Here is a 16,090-nt window from a genome sequence, read left to right as displayed (position 1 = left end):
CCAGTCCCAAATCATATTAGTCATTACGTCCCTCCCCACATCATGGCGAGTCTTGCCTTCAGACTTCCACAGAATTTTCTCCACGACACTCTGCGTCGATATTCCAGCATGGTCGTAGCCTGGAAGCCAAAGGACAGTCTTTCCTTTCATTCGCTGCCAGCGTATCATCGTATCCTGAAGCGCATTGGTCAAAGCATGACCCATATGCAGGTCCCCTGTGACATTTGGTGGCGGGATGGGAATGACGAATTTCCCTTCTGGCTTGACGTTTCCATCTGGTCCAAACTCGGGTTTGAAAAACCCTTGTGCTTCCCACCATTCATATCTCCCAGATTCAATTGTAAGAGGATCATAAGCGTCGACATTCTTCTCCTTCTCGACCTTGGGCTTCTTTTCAGAGGTTTTAGGCGCGGGGGCCGGAGCGGCTGAGCCTAATTTGGCCTTCTTTTCAGCGAATTTCTTCATCTTCTCCGCCTTCTTCCGTTCCTTCTCAACTATATATCAAAGTATCTATTAGCCAGACCCCTAATACTTCCCATGAGTCATAAGCCCCGCCAACAGGGTGTGAACCTCCGCAAATTTAACAAACAGAATTGCATACGTTCTCTCTCCGATTTCCCCTTTTGAACCTCCTGAGTGCCAATCGCAACATATTTCGCGGTTCCATTTTCGTTGATTGGAGCGACAGGGGCAGCTGCTTGCTGCGGAGCTATGGAGAGAAATAGGATACCGTCAGTTTCCAAGCACAAGCGAGATATATTATATTTATCACATATGGCGCACTTACCAGGAGTTTGCTCTGCTAGATTCGACGTCATACTAAATAATCTTGATCCTGGTTCAAGTCTTGGTCTTGTTGTTGGAGCAATTGCCCATCGCGCAAAGCGCGGAGTAACTAGTCGTCGAAGTATGTTGGAGCTCTTGGGAGGGGTAAAAATCGGGTTGCAAAGTACACTTTTCTCGTGGGAGGGGTATGCACTGCATCAGTAAGTGAGTTAATTAGCGATCGCTCAGAGGGGGCAGAGAGGCTACTACTAAGTGATTGAAGCCATTGCTACTTACAGAAGTCTGCTGGTGATATCTTTTAAATTTCGCATTCCCGCACGGTTTTTAAGGAGTTTTGAGTCACAATTTGGATGAGTCACGTGTACGAATGCCATCGCGGTGTCTACTGGTTATTGAAATAAAGCTACAAAAGGGTAAACAAATTGTATTACTTCTCTACGCATGATACACTAAAACAGCTAAAGCAAGGGGGAACCAAAAGAAGGGGAGGAGAAATCAATTCAGAAGTGTGTGTAGGAGACCCGATTTTAATTAAAAAGGAAATGGGAAATGGGAAAAAAAAAGGAACAGAACGTAATAAATGTAGAAAAGGCAGTGTCTCATAAAGTAGTTCTTCATCATGTACTTCTTGAATGGTCATGAAGGAGGGCCTCGTAAGTGACGTCGCAACATCTGCTATAAACCTAATGCTAATATTTCTTTTTGTAGCCTAGGACTTGTTCGCACGAGAAAAAGATGGGAGGGATGCGTAATGTGGAAAATAGAGGCTTGGGTAAGGGGCCAAAAAAAAAGTAACGAGAAATGGTGGGTGAATGGCGAATATAGGGGTAGCCATTTAGAGATGGGAGAGATCAAGGATGACTAGATGTTCAGTTGCTGGTCTAGAGCGCTTGGGCCGCGGCGGCTCGGACAGGGGCGAAGTATGGGTGTGCCATTGCCTCTTGAGCAGTGAGACGGTCCTGAAGATAGATTAGCTGACCTTCCAAATTGAGAGACAAATAGAATAAGAAAGAATTGAACATATAACGACAAAAACATACAGCATGGTCATATCTGAGCAATTTGTCCAGGAAATCTATAGCTTCAGAGCTGACGAATCTCTGATTTTCGGCATTGACAAATGAATGCCAGCTCTTTTTGGGAAAACGCGAAAGGATTTCATCGTACTGAGGATCAAGCTCGATGTCGTACTTGTCGAGGTATTCAAATAGCTCATCTGTACCCAGGACTTTTGCAATTTTGACCAACTGGTCTGAGTTGCTATTACCGTGGAAAAAAGGTTCCTTCCGAAATATCATTGAGGCAAACATAGCCCCCAACGACCACATGTCGAGTGAATAGTCGTATTCCTGGAAATCCACAAGGAGTTCTGGTCCCTTGAAATACCGCGATGCGACACGGACATTGTACTCCATTCCCTGGTGGTAGAACTCAGCCAATCCCCAGTCTATAAGTCGGAGCTGTATTAGAATGAAATAGCAGTTAGCATTGAAGATTCAGACATCACTGAGAGGCGCGCGGGAGTGAAACCAAGCCATACTTTTCGACGTTCGTGATCTATCATGACGTTATGGGGCTTAACATCTCGATGCATTATGCCCTTACTATGGCAAAAGTCCAAAGCCTTCAGTAGTTCAAAGATATAATACCTCACATCATAGTCGACAAATCGGGGGTAGAGCGTTCGAAAATCGGTGTTGTTAACGTATTCGAAAACTAAGCTGGGGGTTTTGCTCTGGCTGTCACGGACGACATCTAATAGAGGTATAACATTGGGCCCACCGGACAGATTTTGTAGGATCTTGATCTCTCTCTTGATCTTCTTTTTCTTCACCGGCTTCAAGACTTTGATAACGCATTTCTGGTAATTAACCACGTTTATCCCTTCGAAAACTTCTGAGTATTTCCCGCGACCTAATGGATAAACAAATAACTAAAGTTAGTTTTTGCGCCACAATATCGTTCGGAAGCATTTCCCCTACACCGCAGTCCATCGACTACAGACCGGGTCATGAGAAGGCCTTGTGTTCGCCAGCGATCCCTCTTCTTCGGGATGGACATACCGATTTTCCTCACAACCTCATAGTTTTCTAGCACACCCCAGGATATGTTCACGCTGTCATAATCCCAATATGATTTGGGCATTTGCTGATTCACATCCGCATAGACTCGCGCCATGATGCCGGTTTATCGGCTCTATCCGGTGAAATATAACCCACAGACAAATGTTTTGCGAAAATTGCGAAAATGAGAGCAAGAGGATACAAAAAAAGCACACAGCGGGAGAGCGAAAGCAGTAGGTTGTACGGGAAGGAGGGCACAGGCGTCGCCCGGCGCTGCAGCTAAAAGAGAGGCAAGCGACAATATTAATCAATAAATGCACAGGAAGCAGCAAGATAGGATCATTTTGATAAACAAAGGCCGCTTCATGGGCCCATGAAGGGTCACATGACAGCCAAGAAACCCCGCGAAACGCACGGACCAGGTGACTCGGGTTGGGTATTTTTTTTTGTAGCTGGAGCTACTCTCTATGCATCAGCTTAGATTTACATCTCTCTACGGGGGGAGTAATCATTTAGGCCGACTGCGGCATAATAGCAGGGCCATTACTCTCTTTTTAGGCGATATCTTGATTTATAGCACAACTAGGATAATGCTACTTGTACTCGTAATGTAATGCAGTACATACATACAAACCTGAATCCAAACTCAAAGCATCCTGACAAAAGTCCAGCCATGCGGAAACTCAGGCCTTCAGAATGGTCCATGGATCTAGTTTGGGTCCCATCAGTGAAAGTGGCATCGTCTAGTGATCATAGATATGTATTTTGGCAAGTTTATCCACTCTTGTCCGCTGTTCCTTATATCTTATGTAATTGTCACGTGATTGTCATCATTGAAAATTCCATTTCCATTTCTCAAGAACATCATCCGATGGCTAGTTCGCGATAACAGGGAGTAGGGCGGGCTGGATGGCAATGCGCAGCTATCATGTTCTATGATCTGAATATCTCCTACACGCCCAACGACCCTGAAATCTCCAACACTCTCCTGTTTCTTGCTGAACGTAGGTTAACGTCCTATTCCGCGTATTATCAATATATAGCACCCGCAATGCTAACTCCCGTCACCTTCTCGATACAGTCGGCTACACAACAGTAGCCCTCTCCCAATCTATCTCTGGCAAACTCCCCGCAGACCTCTCCCCCGCTCCTTTTCCCGCGAATGCCCCTAAATCCCTCACCCTCCTCTCCCGAATAACAGTCACCGTCTCCGACCCGGCCCAAAACCAGCGCCTCACCCCTCTCTCACAACATTTCTCCCTCATCGCCCTTCGGCCCCTGAACGAAAAATGCCTCACCCTCGCCTGCAACAGTCTTGACTGCGACATTATCTCCCTCGACCTCTCCGCCCGCCTCCCCTTCCATTTCAAATTCAAAACCCTCGCCGCTGCCATCGCCCGTGGCATCCGGCTGGAGATCTGCTATGGCCCCGGCGTAACGGGTAGCGGCGCGGAGGCACGCAGGAATCTAATTGGTAATGCCGCATCGCTAATACGCGCGACGCGCGGGCGCGGGCTTATTATCTCGAGCGAAGCGAAGAGGGCGCTGGGGGTGCGCGCACCTTTTGATGTGGTTAATTTGGCCTGTGTATGGGGGTTAACGCAGGAGAGGGGAAAGGAGGCGCTGTGCGATGAAGCGAGGAAGGTTGTGGCATTGGCCGGGATGAAGCGAAGGAGCTGGAGGGGGATTGTGGATGTTGTGTATGGAGGGGAGAAGCTAGTGAAGGAGGGGAAGGATACGAAGGATAACAGCAGCAACAGGAATCAGAGTCGGGGGAATGGGAATGGAATTGGGGTGAAGAGGAAAGCTGATGCTGAGACTGAATCGAATGCTGAGCCGCAGGCGCCGTTGTCAAAACGGGAATTGAAACGGAGGGCCAAGCGGGCAAAACTTCAGGGGTTGAGTGCCGATGATAACTCGACAGCAATTCCGATGCATGAGGGAGATAAACCATGAAGCCCTGCTCGCGTTTTGTTTTCTCTTCTTTGCTTTGTTACTCCATAGTGGAGTCTGGCGTGGTTTCTGTATGATATGGTATGGTAAACTACTGGATAGACTTGAAAAAAGTATCAAAAAGCATTTCTTGAAAGGGGATATAATACTCTTATATATAGCAACTTACTGAATTGATGGCGCTCCGAAGCAAAGGTCGATATAGAATAAGGCAGCAAACAGAAGGGATGCAGAATAAGAGCAAAGTGACGGTTATATACGGCACAAAACCACATCAGACATTCCACCCACCTTCCAAGTAGTGTGTATACAAACGTAGCAGTAGTAGCGCGGCACAAGAACCGTTTTAAAGTGGAATATATATGTGATAGTAAGGAAATAGAAGAGAAGAAAGTACAAGCCCAGCTTGGTCATCCTGATAATATGGCATAGTGCATACAATGGGTTTCCTCTATATAACATCAACTGTCCCTCCCAAACACCCTCCATCCGTAACCCCAAGTCTTAATGTTAGCACGCTATGGAGCTTGATGGTGCCGATATCAAAACTGTCCGCTGCTGCGGGATCATTCTCTGGGTTGCGCTGTTTTCCGCTGCCGCCGGAGTTGTCCCTGGTCTGAGTGGAAGCCGTACTTGTTTCTGGTATAGTATTAGTTGTAGTAGCACTGACACCCGTATTCTCTGTTACTTTCTTTGAGAAGTCTGCGTCTGTTATGGTTGCTGGATCTTCCGATGTTACAATAACATCCGCTGTGGCCGTCACTTTTGTTCCTGTTGGCTTTGGGATATCAGCCTCCGTGTCTGTTTGTTGGGTAGCACCTGCATTTGGCACTGCTGTCTCTGTCGACGCAGTACGTGCTGGTTCGTTTGTTGTTGCCAACTCAACTGCACTGGTGGCCGTGCTTCCACTTAGGGAGGGAGGTGTATCAACAGCGGTTATTGCACCGTCTTTCGATGGTTCCGGCAGAGCCACAGGAGGTAGGGGGATTGCTGATGTGCTGGAAGAGTGAATGTCTAGAATGGTGGGAGACGTTGAAGAGGCAGTTGCTGTACCTTTGGCCGATGGGGAGGAGGTCACTGCAGCTGCGGTGGTGGAAACTTGAAGCTCTGATACACACGGGGAAACGACAGTGGCAAGCGTTGTTGGCGATGGTGCGCCTTTTATATCGACGGTTGACGCTAAATTCACTGCCGTCATGCCGAAAAAGTGAAATGGGCAAAGGCACTGGCAATCGCAGGCGCCTGCAGGAATACTAGTCTGCTGCACTTGTGGAGTCGGAATAGCAAATGGCGCAGCTTGAGCTGGCGGAGGAGGCGACTGCGGTGTTGAAGGATTTCCCAAAGGCTCTCCTGCTGGCGGGACTGGTATCGGTGATGGAGTGTGTCCGGCAGGCTGTACTACTGCTGGGGTGCGAGGCTCGGATTGGAATGGTATGAGTGGCTGAGAGCCTGCAGGTGACTGTACATGGGGAAATAGTAGTGTGTGTCCTTGTTCTTGTACATGAACGTTGGAGCCATCTCCCGGACCTATAACATTAATGACAATGTCACCCTCGTGGAAGGATACGCCGTTATGAATTGGAAGAGCTTCCACTGCTATGTGACCCTACGATTATCAGCTTCCCAACGATTCATTGAAGGGGTTCGCAAATACATTTGGTGACCTAGCTTTTATTAAGCGCTTTGATTCAAGATTGTTTACCTAGAACAGAGTTAGAAGGAAAGTAAATGGAACTTTTGAGTTAATAATAATAATGCTACCTGTTGGGAGAATTTCAGGTCATATCTCGGGTCCGGAATTCTTGCGTTTGTTGTTGCCTTATGGTTAACCCCATTAGTTGCATTCCCGTCGTGAGGCTACATTGCAGAACATACTCCTGATATTCCGCCCAATACGAATAGAATGCAAGCGCCGGAGAGGTATCTTTTCATTTTCTGTTCGTGGGTTCGAAGAAGCCTGTACCCTCGCAGATGCTAGCTCACGCTCCCATACACCAAACGATAGAGCGTATAGATGAATTCAAACGACAGTAGTCCTCAGGTCAATCGGCATAGCAATTCAAGGACGACGGGATATTGAACGAGAGAATGACTGTTATCGTACTCTGTGGTGGAAGGCAATAGAGCGATTAAACGGAGAGGTTAATGAGCATGAAATCCAACAAAGACAAGAAATATTTGAGAAGTTCGAAAAAAGGACAGTCGTGGAAAAATAAGCTGATTTGGACGATCCACGCCAGGTTAACAAATCATGGAGAGATGTCCTCCATTCAAAGGGGAACGAGGGGATTAAGCCAACTGCCCGCCCACTTCTTGAAGGCGGTGTTCCCTTTTCAACATGGCTTAAGGATTTGAAAATGGCCATGGCCATACACCAGCGGTATCATATTAGCCTAGATTGTCATGCTTTCGAACGAGAATATAATATTTGACCACCCAGATACCTGTGCCCGTGTTGAGATATGGAGTAAATTCGCATTGAGGCTGGCGAAATCTCAAACAGTGGTTGTCTCAACTAGAAATCAGAAAGCGTGAAGATTTATGCTGCTTGATACAGCTCCAGCTACAAACAATATCAAGTTAACAGGTTCACATTTGTAACTCTTTTAAAGGATTCGTCACGTTAAGCTTCCGCAGATGAGAAATATGTGATCTCTCACCGAAGGAAAAGGTGATGCTCCTGCATGCGCGAATGCTTGCAGCAATCTCAAATCATCCACAATTCATGCAATTAAATCCTTTTGTGAGCAAGCTGGAACATAAACCGAGACAATAGAAAATGGATTTAATTGGTGGGAAATGAGCGCCTTGGTTCATGGAATAGTTCAGGGATGGCTTTAGATAAAGCGAGGTTCGTCAGCAGGAAGCCTGGCGGCTGAGATCGAGTTTGCCGATCTCATCCCACTGCCAAGCCTGGAGGCCAACTTAAGCAACTTTTTTTTTTTTTTTTTTTTTGGGAACTTATCTGAAGGGAGCCTATAACTATTTTACGGAGTAGTTATGAAGAGAAGGATGTCAGAGCAATCCAGACTCTAGTTTCAAAAGCGAAAACTGAAACCCTTGGTACCGCCACCCCAGGGTACAAGTCCCCAGAGAGAGATAAGGCAATGTTGGCTGAATCTAATAATTCTCTCCCCTATTTCCGTGAAGCGATATGGCCATGAAGTTGTTAGATACATTCAAGTTGTTGTGATAATATGCTGCAAGATTCCGACGCAGTAAGCAAACGCGATCCACTGGTAACTAGCCGAATTTCGGAGAGTTTGCATTGTTTGCACATTAGCAGCATTCTCCGAGAATCGACGAGCTAACCAAACAAAGGTTGAGAATTAGTATTTTGCCGAAAATGAAATATACCAGACCTGCGACGTTCTCTCAGAAAAAGGCCGACTTGCACAATCTCAGGGGCCGTATATCTGGGTACATCCATATGCTCCACCTTTCCCAATGCTTAGAGAAGTGTATGTGTTCGTCCAATTGTTTGGTTCCTATCCACCCCAGACACTAGATTTCTCCCTCATTCCTACCGATCGAACAGGCCAAAGAAAATTGAAAAGAAAATATATAAATATACATTCAACAAAGCTAACTTAATTGCTTACAGAAAACCCAAAAACCCGCGCACTGCGCGTATTCTCAAGGCGCGGGAACCTCAACTCATCGAGCCAGTCAAGCGCACCCAACTACTACACGGGCCCAAATGCCCCATACCCTTGAACACCGTCCTCAAAACATTCCATGCCCTCACGAAACCGCACTCAGTCCTCTTTGCTAAGAAAAACGAAAACATCCATCCCTTCGAGAATGCCGAAGGAATTGAGTTCCTTGCTGGGAAAAACGAATGCGGCATCGTTGTCTTCGGAAGCAGCAGTAAGAAACGGCCTAACTGCGTAACGCTAGTACGTATTTATAATTCCAAGGTGCTAGATATGTGTGAGATGCTGTTGCTCGCCGGTCAAGGGCATCAAGGGAATGAAATGGGAAAGGAGGAGATGAAGAGCATGAAGTTGAATATTGGGGTTGGCATGAAGCCGATGATGCTATTTGCTGGCAGTGCTTGGGAGGACGCTACATCGCCTGTTTATGCGATGCTGAAGAGTATATTTTTGGATATGTTTAAAGGGGAGGAGACAGATAAGATTGATGTGGAAGGCTTGCAATATCTGCTCTCGATTGTGGCGGAGGAGCCTGTGGAAGGATCCCAGCCTGTTATTCATTTGAGGTGGTATAAGATTCGGACAAAAAAAAGTGGGCAAAAGCTTCCGCGTGTGGAGCTGGATGAAGTTGGGCCGAAATTTGATTTTAGAATTGGAAGGATGCGAGAGGCGGATCAGGACGTCATGAAGGAGGCTATGAAACAAGGAAAGAGGCCGAATGAGGAGGCGAAGACGAAAAAGAATATCGGTATGGATGCTATTGGTGATAAGATTGGCCGGGTTCATCTTGGTCGCCAAGATATTACTGGTTTGCAAACGAGGAAGATGAAAGGGCTGAAACGGAGAGCTGGTGTTGTTGCTGTTGATGGTGATGGTGATGGTGATGTGGACCTTATGGATGTGGATGAGATGACTGATGACGATAATAGAAAAAAAGTGAAGGTGGGTTAACGCAAGGAATGGGGTTCGTGGATTTTCTTCATTTTTAAATAGGTGTTAGTTTGGCGTTTTATATTTGGTCTGGCTGGTTTTGCAACGGGATTTTTACAAGAATTGATGGATGTGAATGTAACTTTTTGAAAAAAATATCTATATATATAGATATATATTTATTATTGAGGAGGTAAATCCGAAGAAATGAATATAAATACGTAAGCCATTTCTCAAAGCGCCAATGCGCCCAGATGTGATATTGAAAAATACAGGCTTAAAGATTCAGACTGGAAAACAGGTCGAAACAAAAATATATCGGTTGTAACGAAGCTGGTGAGTGGCTGTTAAGGAACGGCTGGCATTGGCATCGAATCAGAAGCGGAGTTATCCCCATAAAACAAGCCATCAAGACTTTCTGCCTCATTCCGCCCATCATCCGAAAGGTCTTCAGAAGGCTGTCCATTGCTCGCGTTATTTTCTTGGGTAAAGCCAGTCTTCGTATGAGAAGCGAGCTTCGAGCGCTTCGAGCCAGATTTAGACGGGCTCAACAACCATGCATATATGACTTTTGTCTTACCCAAAAGTTCTGCTGCAGACGGATCACCTTGAAGTCGCAATTTGTCCGTATCAGATAGTTCCGGAATGTTGTTCTTTTCTAGGGATCGATTGCCTCGCTGGACGACGGTGCGTTTATATCCCATATCCTTCAAACGACGCGAAACCGATTGATAACTGCATTTTATATTGAACGTGTTTTGTATATGAACCTGCATTTCTTCAAGGCTAGCAAGAGGCCGAGCATTGACGAAATCTCGAAGACCCTATGTTACACATGTGATTATAAGACCTGATTGATACGTTGTCGAGCAGCTGAGGGACAGAGTGCAGCCTACCTGTTGGCTTTCATCGGTGATTGCCTTTGGTCTCCCCATTGGCTTGGTTCTCGGAGGATGCGTAGTTCCCCATGTTCGCAGGCAGCTCGCAATGCCTCGAAGCCGTCGTTCTGATATACCGTGGGCGGCAGCAATATCCGGGTAAGGTTCCTGGCGAAACAATGCCGCGGTCACAGCGCGCCTTTGTTCCTGGGTGAGCCGCTTCGGCATATCTATTAATGTTCGTCAACAGGCCTGTATCGATCCGTGGTGGGAATTGTAGCTCCACGCGCGGAAGTCACGTGTAGTGACGTTGTTGCGCCCAAGGCGCCTGTCGGCAAAGGCCTTCACATGCCGAGGGCTGCGGGACAAGATCTCTGCCGCGATTCTTTGATTCTTCTTCCCTCCGAGCTTTGTTCGTGAGTTTCTTTCAGACTGCTATTGTGAAAATACCAACCCCCTTACCGTCATTATACTGCCTTCGCACGTTCGGGATTGAAGGCATATTGACCTTCACGAGCGGCAAATGGTAGAAGCTGAAGGCCGAATTCCGCCACTCACTCGCCCAGCCTATGAGGTTGAGGGCATTGGGAGGAGACCATGGATTCTCTCATTGTATGTGGTTCTATTGCTAAATATCGCCAAATGTCATTGCATTAACAAGTTACAATAGGAAAAACTTGATAAACTCGTCTTGGACGCTGACTTCGCGCCGTTCTTAGCTGTCCTTAAAGGCGCTCGGAATGGAGCCGTCTACGGTGCCAAAATACGATTTCCTCATGCTTTGGTGTAAGTCAATGGCCAGCGTTGTAATTCGGGATGTGTATTTGCTTCACATTATGGAAAATAACCAGATTCAAAGGCTAACTCTTACTTATAACTGTAGGATGATATTTCTTTTCCGTTCAGGAAGGTATTTAAAAACCTCCATATTCCCCAAACATGCACCTTAGCCTTCAATTATATACCCCTTCACTGCTATTATCCGGTTTATTCATATCGCATTGCACTGCCTAGTATACGAGAGAAAGCATGGCTCGTATTCAAAGCCACAAGACAACATGCACGGAACCTTTCACTATTTGCAACTATCTACAAATCCACCATGATCGCTCTTAAATATATAGGACCAAATGGTTGGGGTAAGGAAGGCCCATACGATACATTTGTCGCCGGGCTTCTGGGGGGTTATCTCGTTTTTGGCAAATCGCGGGGGAGCGTCAGCAAACAGGTCAGCATTTTGGTCCAATCGATTAGCCACCTTAACAAACGAGTCTCTGAAATTAACCCAAGATATGTCACTTTAGATTGTGATATACATTTTCGCTCGTGTGATGCTTGCAATAGCGAAGATATCTGTTGAACCCGGAACACATAGGCTGTCGCATCTTATAACCCCAGAAGCCAGGGATAAAATATACGCCAATGCATGGCCAGCCTTTGCCAGCCTCAGCTGGGCGTTCGTCATGTACATATTCCGTTGGCACCCAGCAGCTATCCAGTCAAGTTTACGGAGTAGCATGACCTACATGTACGTCAATCAGTTTGATACATATATTTTATTCCATCTCCGAAAGCATACAAGCAGCTTGGCTAACTATGAACCAGCTATGCGGACTCGGATCACTGGGATTCGCTAAGAACTCTGTTAATACACAATAAATGAGAATTATAGAATGTGTGAATATCAATCGGGCTGTGCTATAGAAAGGGGTTATATGTTGAATCGCTCGTTTCTATATTCACAATAGAAAGCCCGTCAACAGCTCAGCCACCTGACGGCTACATAGAGCAATTGGCTTTTCCAGGATCACCTGAAACCCACTCCTTTATATATATCCCACTGCGATCGGTAATGAGCAGCCTATCATCCATTGGATGTTGGAGGGATTACACTACCCTGAATCGTGAAATTCTTAAAGTTCGAGAGGGGTGTATTCATGGAAACCTTTTTTCTATATTTTCTGCATTTTTGGCCGTTGGTTTTTCCGGGGGTTCTCTTTACTTCTTTGCTGTTTATTGATTATTGTATCATATACTGTGTCACAGATTAGAACTAAGTTCAAGCATTCCTTGACATCCCAGCCATTTATCAAAACCTATAATGAATTCTCTCGGCCCATGATCACTCCAAAATCCTGGTATGGAGAACCTTCTTTTAGAAGTTTTAATGAAAGACGGGCGAATTAAATACTATTACGCGGGGGAGAAAGGCCTAGATCTAACATATCCCCTCTTTTGCGCTTCGCTTAATATCGAAAGGTTGCAACCCTTTGTCAAAAAATAATGATTGCCCAATACCTCAAGCTATCCCAGACAGCGATTCAACCCAGCCTGAAGCACAAACTTTTGAGCCTTGGTTTCAATTGGGTGCTCTTTTGGCGTGGGGAAGGCTGGCACACACTTAATATACGAGGGCTCCAGAGTTGACGTTCTCTTGACAAATCGATAAAGCTTGACAATTTCCTTCTTCTGTCAGGACTTTCTATTTTATACGCTCGCCCCGCTCCGTTCGTTCTTACCGTTCGTTCTAAACATCCGTAACTTGCTGTCGCTCTCTATTCCCAAAAACCCCCACTCCCCGCATCCTTCTATACCTTCACCAATATCACGCAAACTCGTTTCAGCATAGAAATGAAGGGAATCATCTGTGAGAAGGCTGGCGAGCCTTTCAAAATTGTTGACAATCTTGATGTCCCTGAGCCATCATCTGACCAAATACTGGTCAAATCGATCTATATGGGCCTGAATCCAGTGTAAGTATTCGTCTCCTTAAAGGCCTGAATTCCCCACATGAAGCTCCCCACCCCCATTATATCTATTCCATTGTACTCCTTCTATTACATTCCTCTCTTTCTTTGGCCGCTTGCAATGATGTGTGGCGAAAGTGCCCGGCTTAGTGCGCGAGAGAGAGAATCAGCGCGCCATCATTATTTTTAATATTCGATTTTAATTTTAAGGTTCATGTTATTGGATTCCCCTCCCTCCCCCCTTCTCTCTCTCTCTCTCTCTCTTTTTTTTTTTTTTTTTTTTTTTTTTTTTTTTTTTTTTTCTTTTTTTGAATGAAAGCCGAATTCTAGAGGTAGAGTGACGCATCCGATTTTCAACACAGCTCTAATAATTCCCATCTGTGTCTAGAGATGGAATGATGCAGTCATCAGGAGTGATCGTTCACGAATGGCCACTTTCCCTTGGAGTCGATGTGGCAGGTGTCGTGGTAAAAGTCGGCGAGAATGCCGCCTCAATGTTTAAAGTTGGCGATCATGTTTGTGGATGCACACGTCTGGGATATCCTGGATACAATAGTGGGCAGGAATATGTAAGTGTTGTGACCTGATTGCTGAGCTCAGCACCATGCCATGAACTGGCTAGGTTTTGATTCTGGAACGCCATCGTGGATTTTTCCCAGCTAATATAGGTGATATATTGCGCCTGCCATTTAGCTATTGATGGACGCCAAAGTCACGATACCTAAGCCGAAGAACATTTCACTTGTCGAAGCTGCCACGATAGGTGTTGGTCTGGAGGTATGTAATTTCAGTTTGTTCCGCGATCAGCCGTCCTGAACGCAGGATATCATGTTATATGAACGAAAGCTCATTTCAAGAACAGACTGCAGGCTTAGCTTTATTCGACTGCCTTGACGTGAAATTGCCAAATTTGCAGGAAGTCCTTGAGGGGAAACATGCACCTCAGAAAACGGGCGAATGGGCTATTGTTCTAGGAGGGGCTAGCTCTGTGGGGAAATTTGCGATCCAGGCAGGCATTATCTCTCCCAGGCTACTTTCTCTAGTCATCCGATTGACATGCTAACGGTCCCCGTAGCTCTTTGGTATTTGTGGGTATAAAGTGATGGCATCGTGTTCCGCGTACTCGGTCCCTGTTCGTATGATCCTAGCCCGTCTATCAATGTATGCGGCATCACCCTAAAGTAGTAACTTCACATTGTAGCTCGTTAAAAACCAAGGCGCGGAAGCCGTGTTTGACTATAAAATGTCAATAGCAGAGCAGGTCAACGAGGTCCTTACTATCACCAAAGGCAAGGTTCATCGGGTCTTTGATGCTGCTGCATCAGGTGATGAGTTCGCGAAAGAGTTATATAAAAGGCTTCCTGAGGAAGGTCCAAAACTGTTCTGCTCGACAAATACTTGGTAAGTTCATATCAATCAAACAAACAGCTCTGTCAAAACTGTGAGGTTTTCACCTTTCTGAGGAAGCTCTGAACTAATCCGGGTTAATAATAGGAGTGGGATAACCGACTTCGAAAGGGTCAAAACAAAACTTGTTGAACTGGCAGTTATTGGAAGACCACACGCAGAACATACCAACAAGGTGCTCGCTGAGTATATTCCAGTATTTGTGGCACTGTTCGAACATGATAACCAATTATTCCCTCCCCCGTATGATTTGGTGGGACAAGGGGGTTTTGAAGATGCACTGGAGGCCCACCAGTATCAGCAAAAGGGGGGCGGAAGATCAAATAAGGTGGTAGCCAAGATCCAGGACGAATAGGGGGAAGATAAAAACCATTTGCAGCGAGATTGAGTAATATCATGTTGAACTGCTTGAATTCTATATCAGTGTTTCCAGCAAATGCCAAACTCGGGATTGGGTGCGATGATGCGCGGTCATCGGGCGATGCATCCGATTACAACATTTGAAGCTGTCGGTTCTAATTAATTATTATTTACTCATTTTATTTGAATATACCATACCGTCTCCAGTATTGCTTGCTTTTTGAATAGGTCCCAAGAGAGAAGAAGGTCTAAAAGCTAGAATCTTTTGGAGGCTGCTCAGGCCCGATGTGACCTTGGCATTAATTGCCAAGCTTCCCTTATCGATAAGAACACAGATGTCATTGCTTTGCCACAGCTCAAACTCCGTTATTTATCGACGAAAGACGGCAATGCTAAAACCTCTTATACAATTCAAGGGTAATCATCAATTATCCGTGTTATACATTTTACCAATATAATACGCACAATGCCTCCTCCGATTCTCCCCACTTCAATATTAACAATTTCCACCTCCCCTCTCGCCCAATCCTCGTTTCAAACTTTCGGCACCGCCATATCCAGCCCATTACCAGCAACCCTCACCCGCGCGCCTTCTGCCTCCTCCCTCCCTTCTCTAGCCAACGCTAGTTCCAATTCATCCGATTTCCCTCCTCCCATCCTCGCCAACCAATCCACTGCGTTGAAATACAGCCCCATCTCCGTATTCCAGAATAGCTACAACCAATGCAAATGCCCTGAAACCCAAGGAAGCGGGAAGGACGCGGATCCACGCATGAGCATGTTCTCATGTTTCCCGCGGGCATTGAGAAGGCGGGGGGCCCAGGGGCGGAAGTTTGCCAGTGGATGTTTTGACGTTAAGATTCTGGAGCGACACCCGTATACTACGCAGACCTTTATTCCGCTTGGTGTGCCACCTGCTGTGAATAGAAAACGGCGAAATAATGGGAATAAATCGTTGTCTACGGGAGCTCGTGATGGCAACAACGATGGCGATGATGAGAATCCTAGCGCAAGTTACTTAGTGATCGTGGCGCCATCGTTGCATGGCCAGACGGCACAGGCTACGGTTGTCAATGCTCAGGGTTGCAAGGAGCAGGTTCTCATTCGCGACCCGCCGGATATACGGAATATGAAAGCGTTCATTGCGCATGGTGGCCAAGCGGTGACATATGGGACTGGCACGTGGCATGCGCCAATGGTGGTGGTGGGAAGGCGTCGGGTTGATTTCGTGGTGGTGCAGTTTATGAATGGGATTGCGGAGGATGATTGTGAGGAGGTTTCCTTGAGGAGGGAGTTTGTTGTTGATGTGG

The 16,090-nt window shown here is 46.2% G+C and overlaps 8 protein-coding genes across 8 annotated transcripts in view; 5 read left to right on the top strand and 3 right to left on the bottom strand.

The window, feature by feature from the left end:
- HCAG_02764 (valyl-tRNA synthetase 2) overlaps positions 1–818 on the bottom strand; it is a gene marked incomplete at both ends in the record, with an annotated part of 2,539 nt that extends 1,721 nt beyond the window's left edge. The window contains 3 exons of the mRNA XM_001542543.1: positions 40–494; positions 602–709; positions 788–818. Coding sequence (XP_001542593.1) covers positions 40–494; positions 602–709; positions 788–818 — 594 coding nt within the window. The remainder of the gene's footprint in view (positions 1–39; positions 495–601; positions 710–787) is intronic.
- An 849-nt stretch (positions 819–1,667) lies between these two features.
- HCAG_02763 (casein kinase) lies at positions 1,668–2,964 on the bottom strand (the record flags this gene model as incomplete). Its single annotated transcript, XM_001542542.1, has 4 exons — positions 1,668–1,745; positions 1,827–2,246; positions 2,327–2,719; positions 2,863–2,964. 4 exons carry the CDS (start codon positions 2,962–2,964, stop codon positions 1,668–1,670), a joined length of 993 nt encoding a protein of 330 aa, XP_001542592.1.
- An 813-nt stretch (positions 2,965–3,777) lies between these two features.
- Positions 3,778–4,805, top strand: HCAG_02762 (conserved hypothetical protein; the record flags this gene model as incomplete). Its single annotated transcript, XM_001542541.1, has 2 exons — positions 3,778–3,853; positions 3,931–4,805. 2 exons carry the CDS (start codon positions 3,778–3,780, stop codon positions 4,803–4,805), a joined length of 951 nt encoding a protein of 316 aa, XP_001542591.1.
- A 3,194-nt stretch (positions 4,806–7,999) lies between these two features.
- Positions 8,000–9,409, top strand: HCAG_02761 (conserved hypothetical protein; the record flags this gene model as incomplete). The annotated part of the gene is made up of 3 exons (XM_001542540.1): positions 8,000–8,020; positions 8,136–8,263; positions 8,407–9,409. 3 exons carry the CDS (start codon positions 8,000–8,002, stop codon positions 9,407–9,409), a joined length of 1,152 nt encoding a protein of 383 aa, XP_001542590.1.
- Positions 9,410–9,735: 326 nt separating this feature from the next.
- HCAG_02760 (predicted protein) lies at positions 9,736–10,494 on the bottom strand (the record flags this gene model as incomplete). The annotated part of the gene is made up of 2 exons (XM_001542539.1): positions 9,736–10,212; positions 10,285–10,494. 2 exons carry the CDS (start codon positions 10,492–10,494, stop codon positions 9,736–9,738), a joined length of 687 nt encoding a protein of 228 aa, XP_001542589.1.
- A 369-nt stretch (positions 10,495–10,863) lies between these two features.
- HCAG_02759 (conserved hypothetical protein) lies at positions 10,864–11,929 on the top strand (the record flags this gene model as incomplete). Its single annotated transcript, XM_001542538.1, has 6 exons — positions 10,864–10,878; positions 10,937–11,052; positions 11,150–11,176; positions 11,281–11,494; positions 11,571–11,794; positions 11,872–11,929. 6 exons carry the CDS (start codon positions 10,864–10,866, stop codon positions 11,927–11,929), a joined length of 654 nt encoding a protein of 217 aa, XP_001542588.1.
- A 968-nt stretch (positions 11,930–12,897) lies between these two features.
- Positions 12,898–14,775, top strand: HCAG_02758 (predicted protein; the record flags this gene model as incomplete). Its single annotated transcript, XM_001542537.1, has 6 exons — positions 12,898–13,019; positions 13,402–13,582; positions 13,707–13,790; positions 14,089–14,145; positions 14,215–14,414; positions 14,508–14,775. 6 exons carry the CDS (start codon positions 12,898–12,900, stop codon positions 14,773–14,775), a joined length of 912 nt encoding a protein of 303 aa, XP_001542587.1.
- A 471-nt stretch (positions 14,776–15,246) lies between these two features.
- Positions 15,247–16,004, top strand: HCAG_02757 (predicted protein; the record flags this gene model as incomplete). Its single annotated transcript, XM_001542536.1, has 2 exons — positions 15,247–15,656; positions 15,803–16,004. The coding sequence occupies 2 exons, from the start codon at positions 15,247–15,249 to the stop codon at positions 16,002–16,004; spliced, it is 612 nt and encodes a 203-aa protein (XP_001542586.1).
- Between the last annotated feature and the right edge of the window lie 86 nt (positions 16,005–16,090).

The sequence above is a fragment of the Histoplasma capsulatum genome, genomic scaffold (genome assembly GCF_000149585.1).
Source record: "Histoplasma capsulatum NAm1 scaffold_2 genomic scaffold, whole genome shotgun sequence".
Taxonomy (NCBI): Eukaryota; Fungi; Ascomycota; class Eurotiomycetes; order Onygenales; family Ajellomycetaceae; genus Histoplasma; species Histoplasma mississippiense.
The sequence above is the reverse complement of the archived record's forward strand: the minus strand, read 5'-3'. Positions and strand labels throughout refer to the sequence as shown.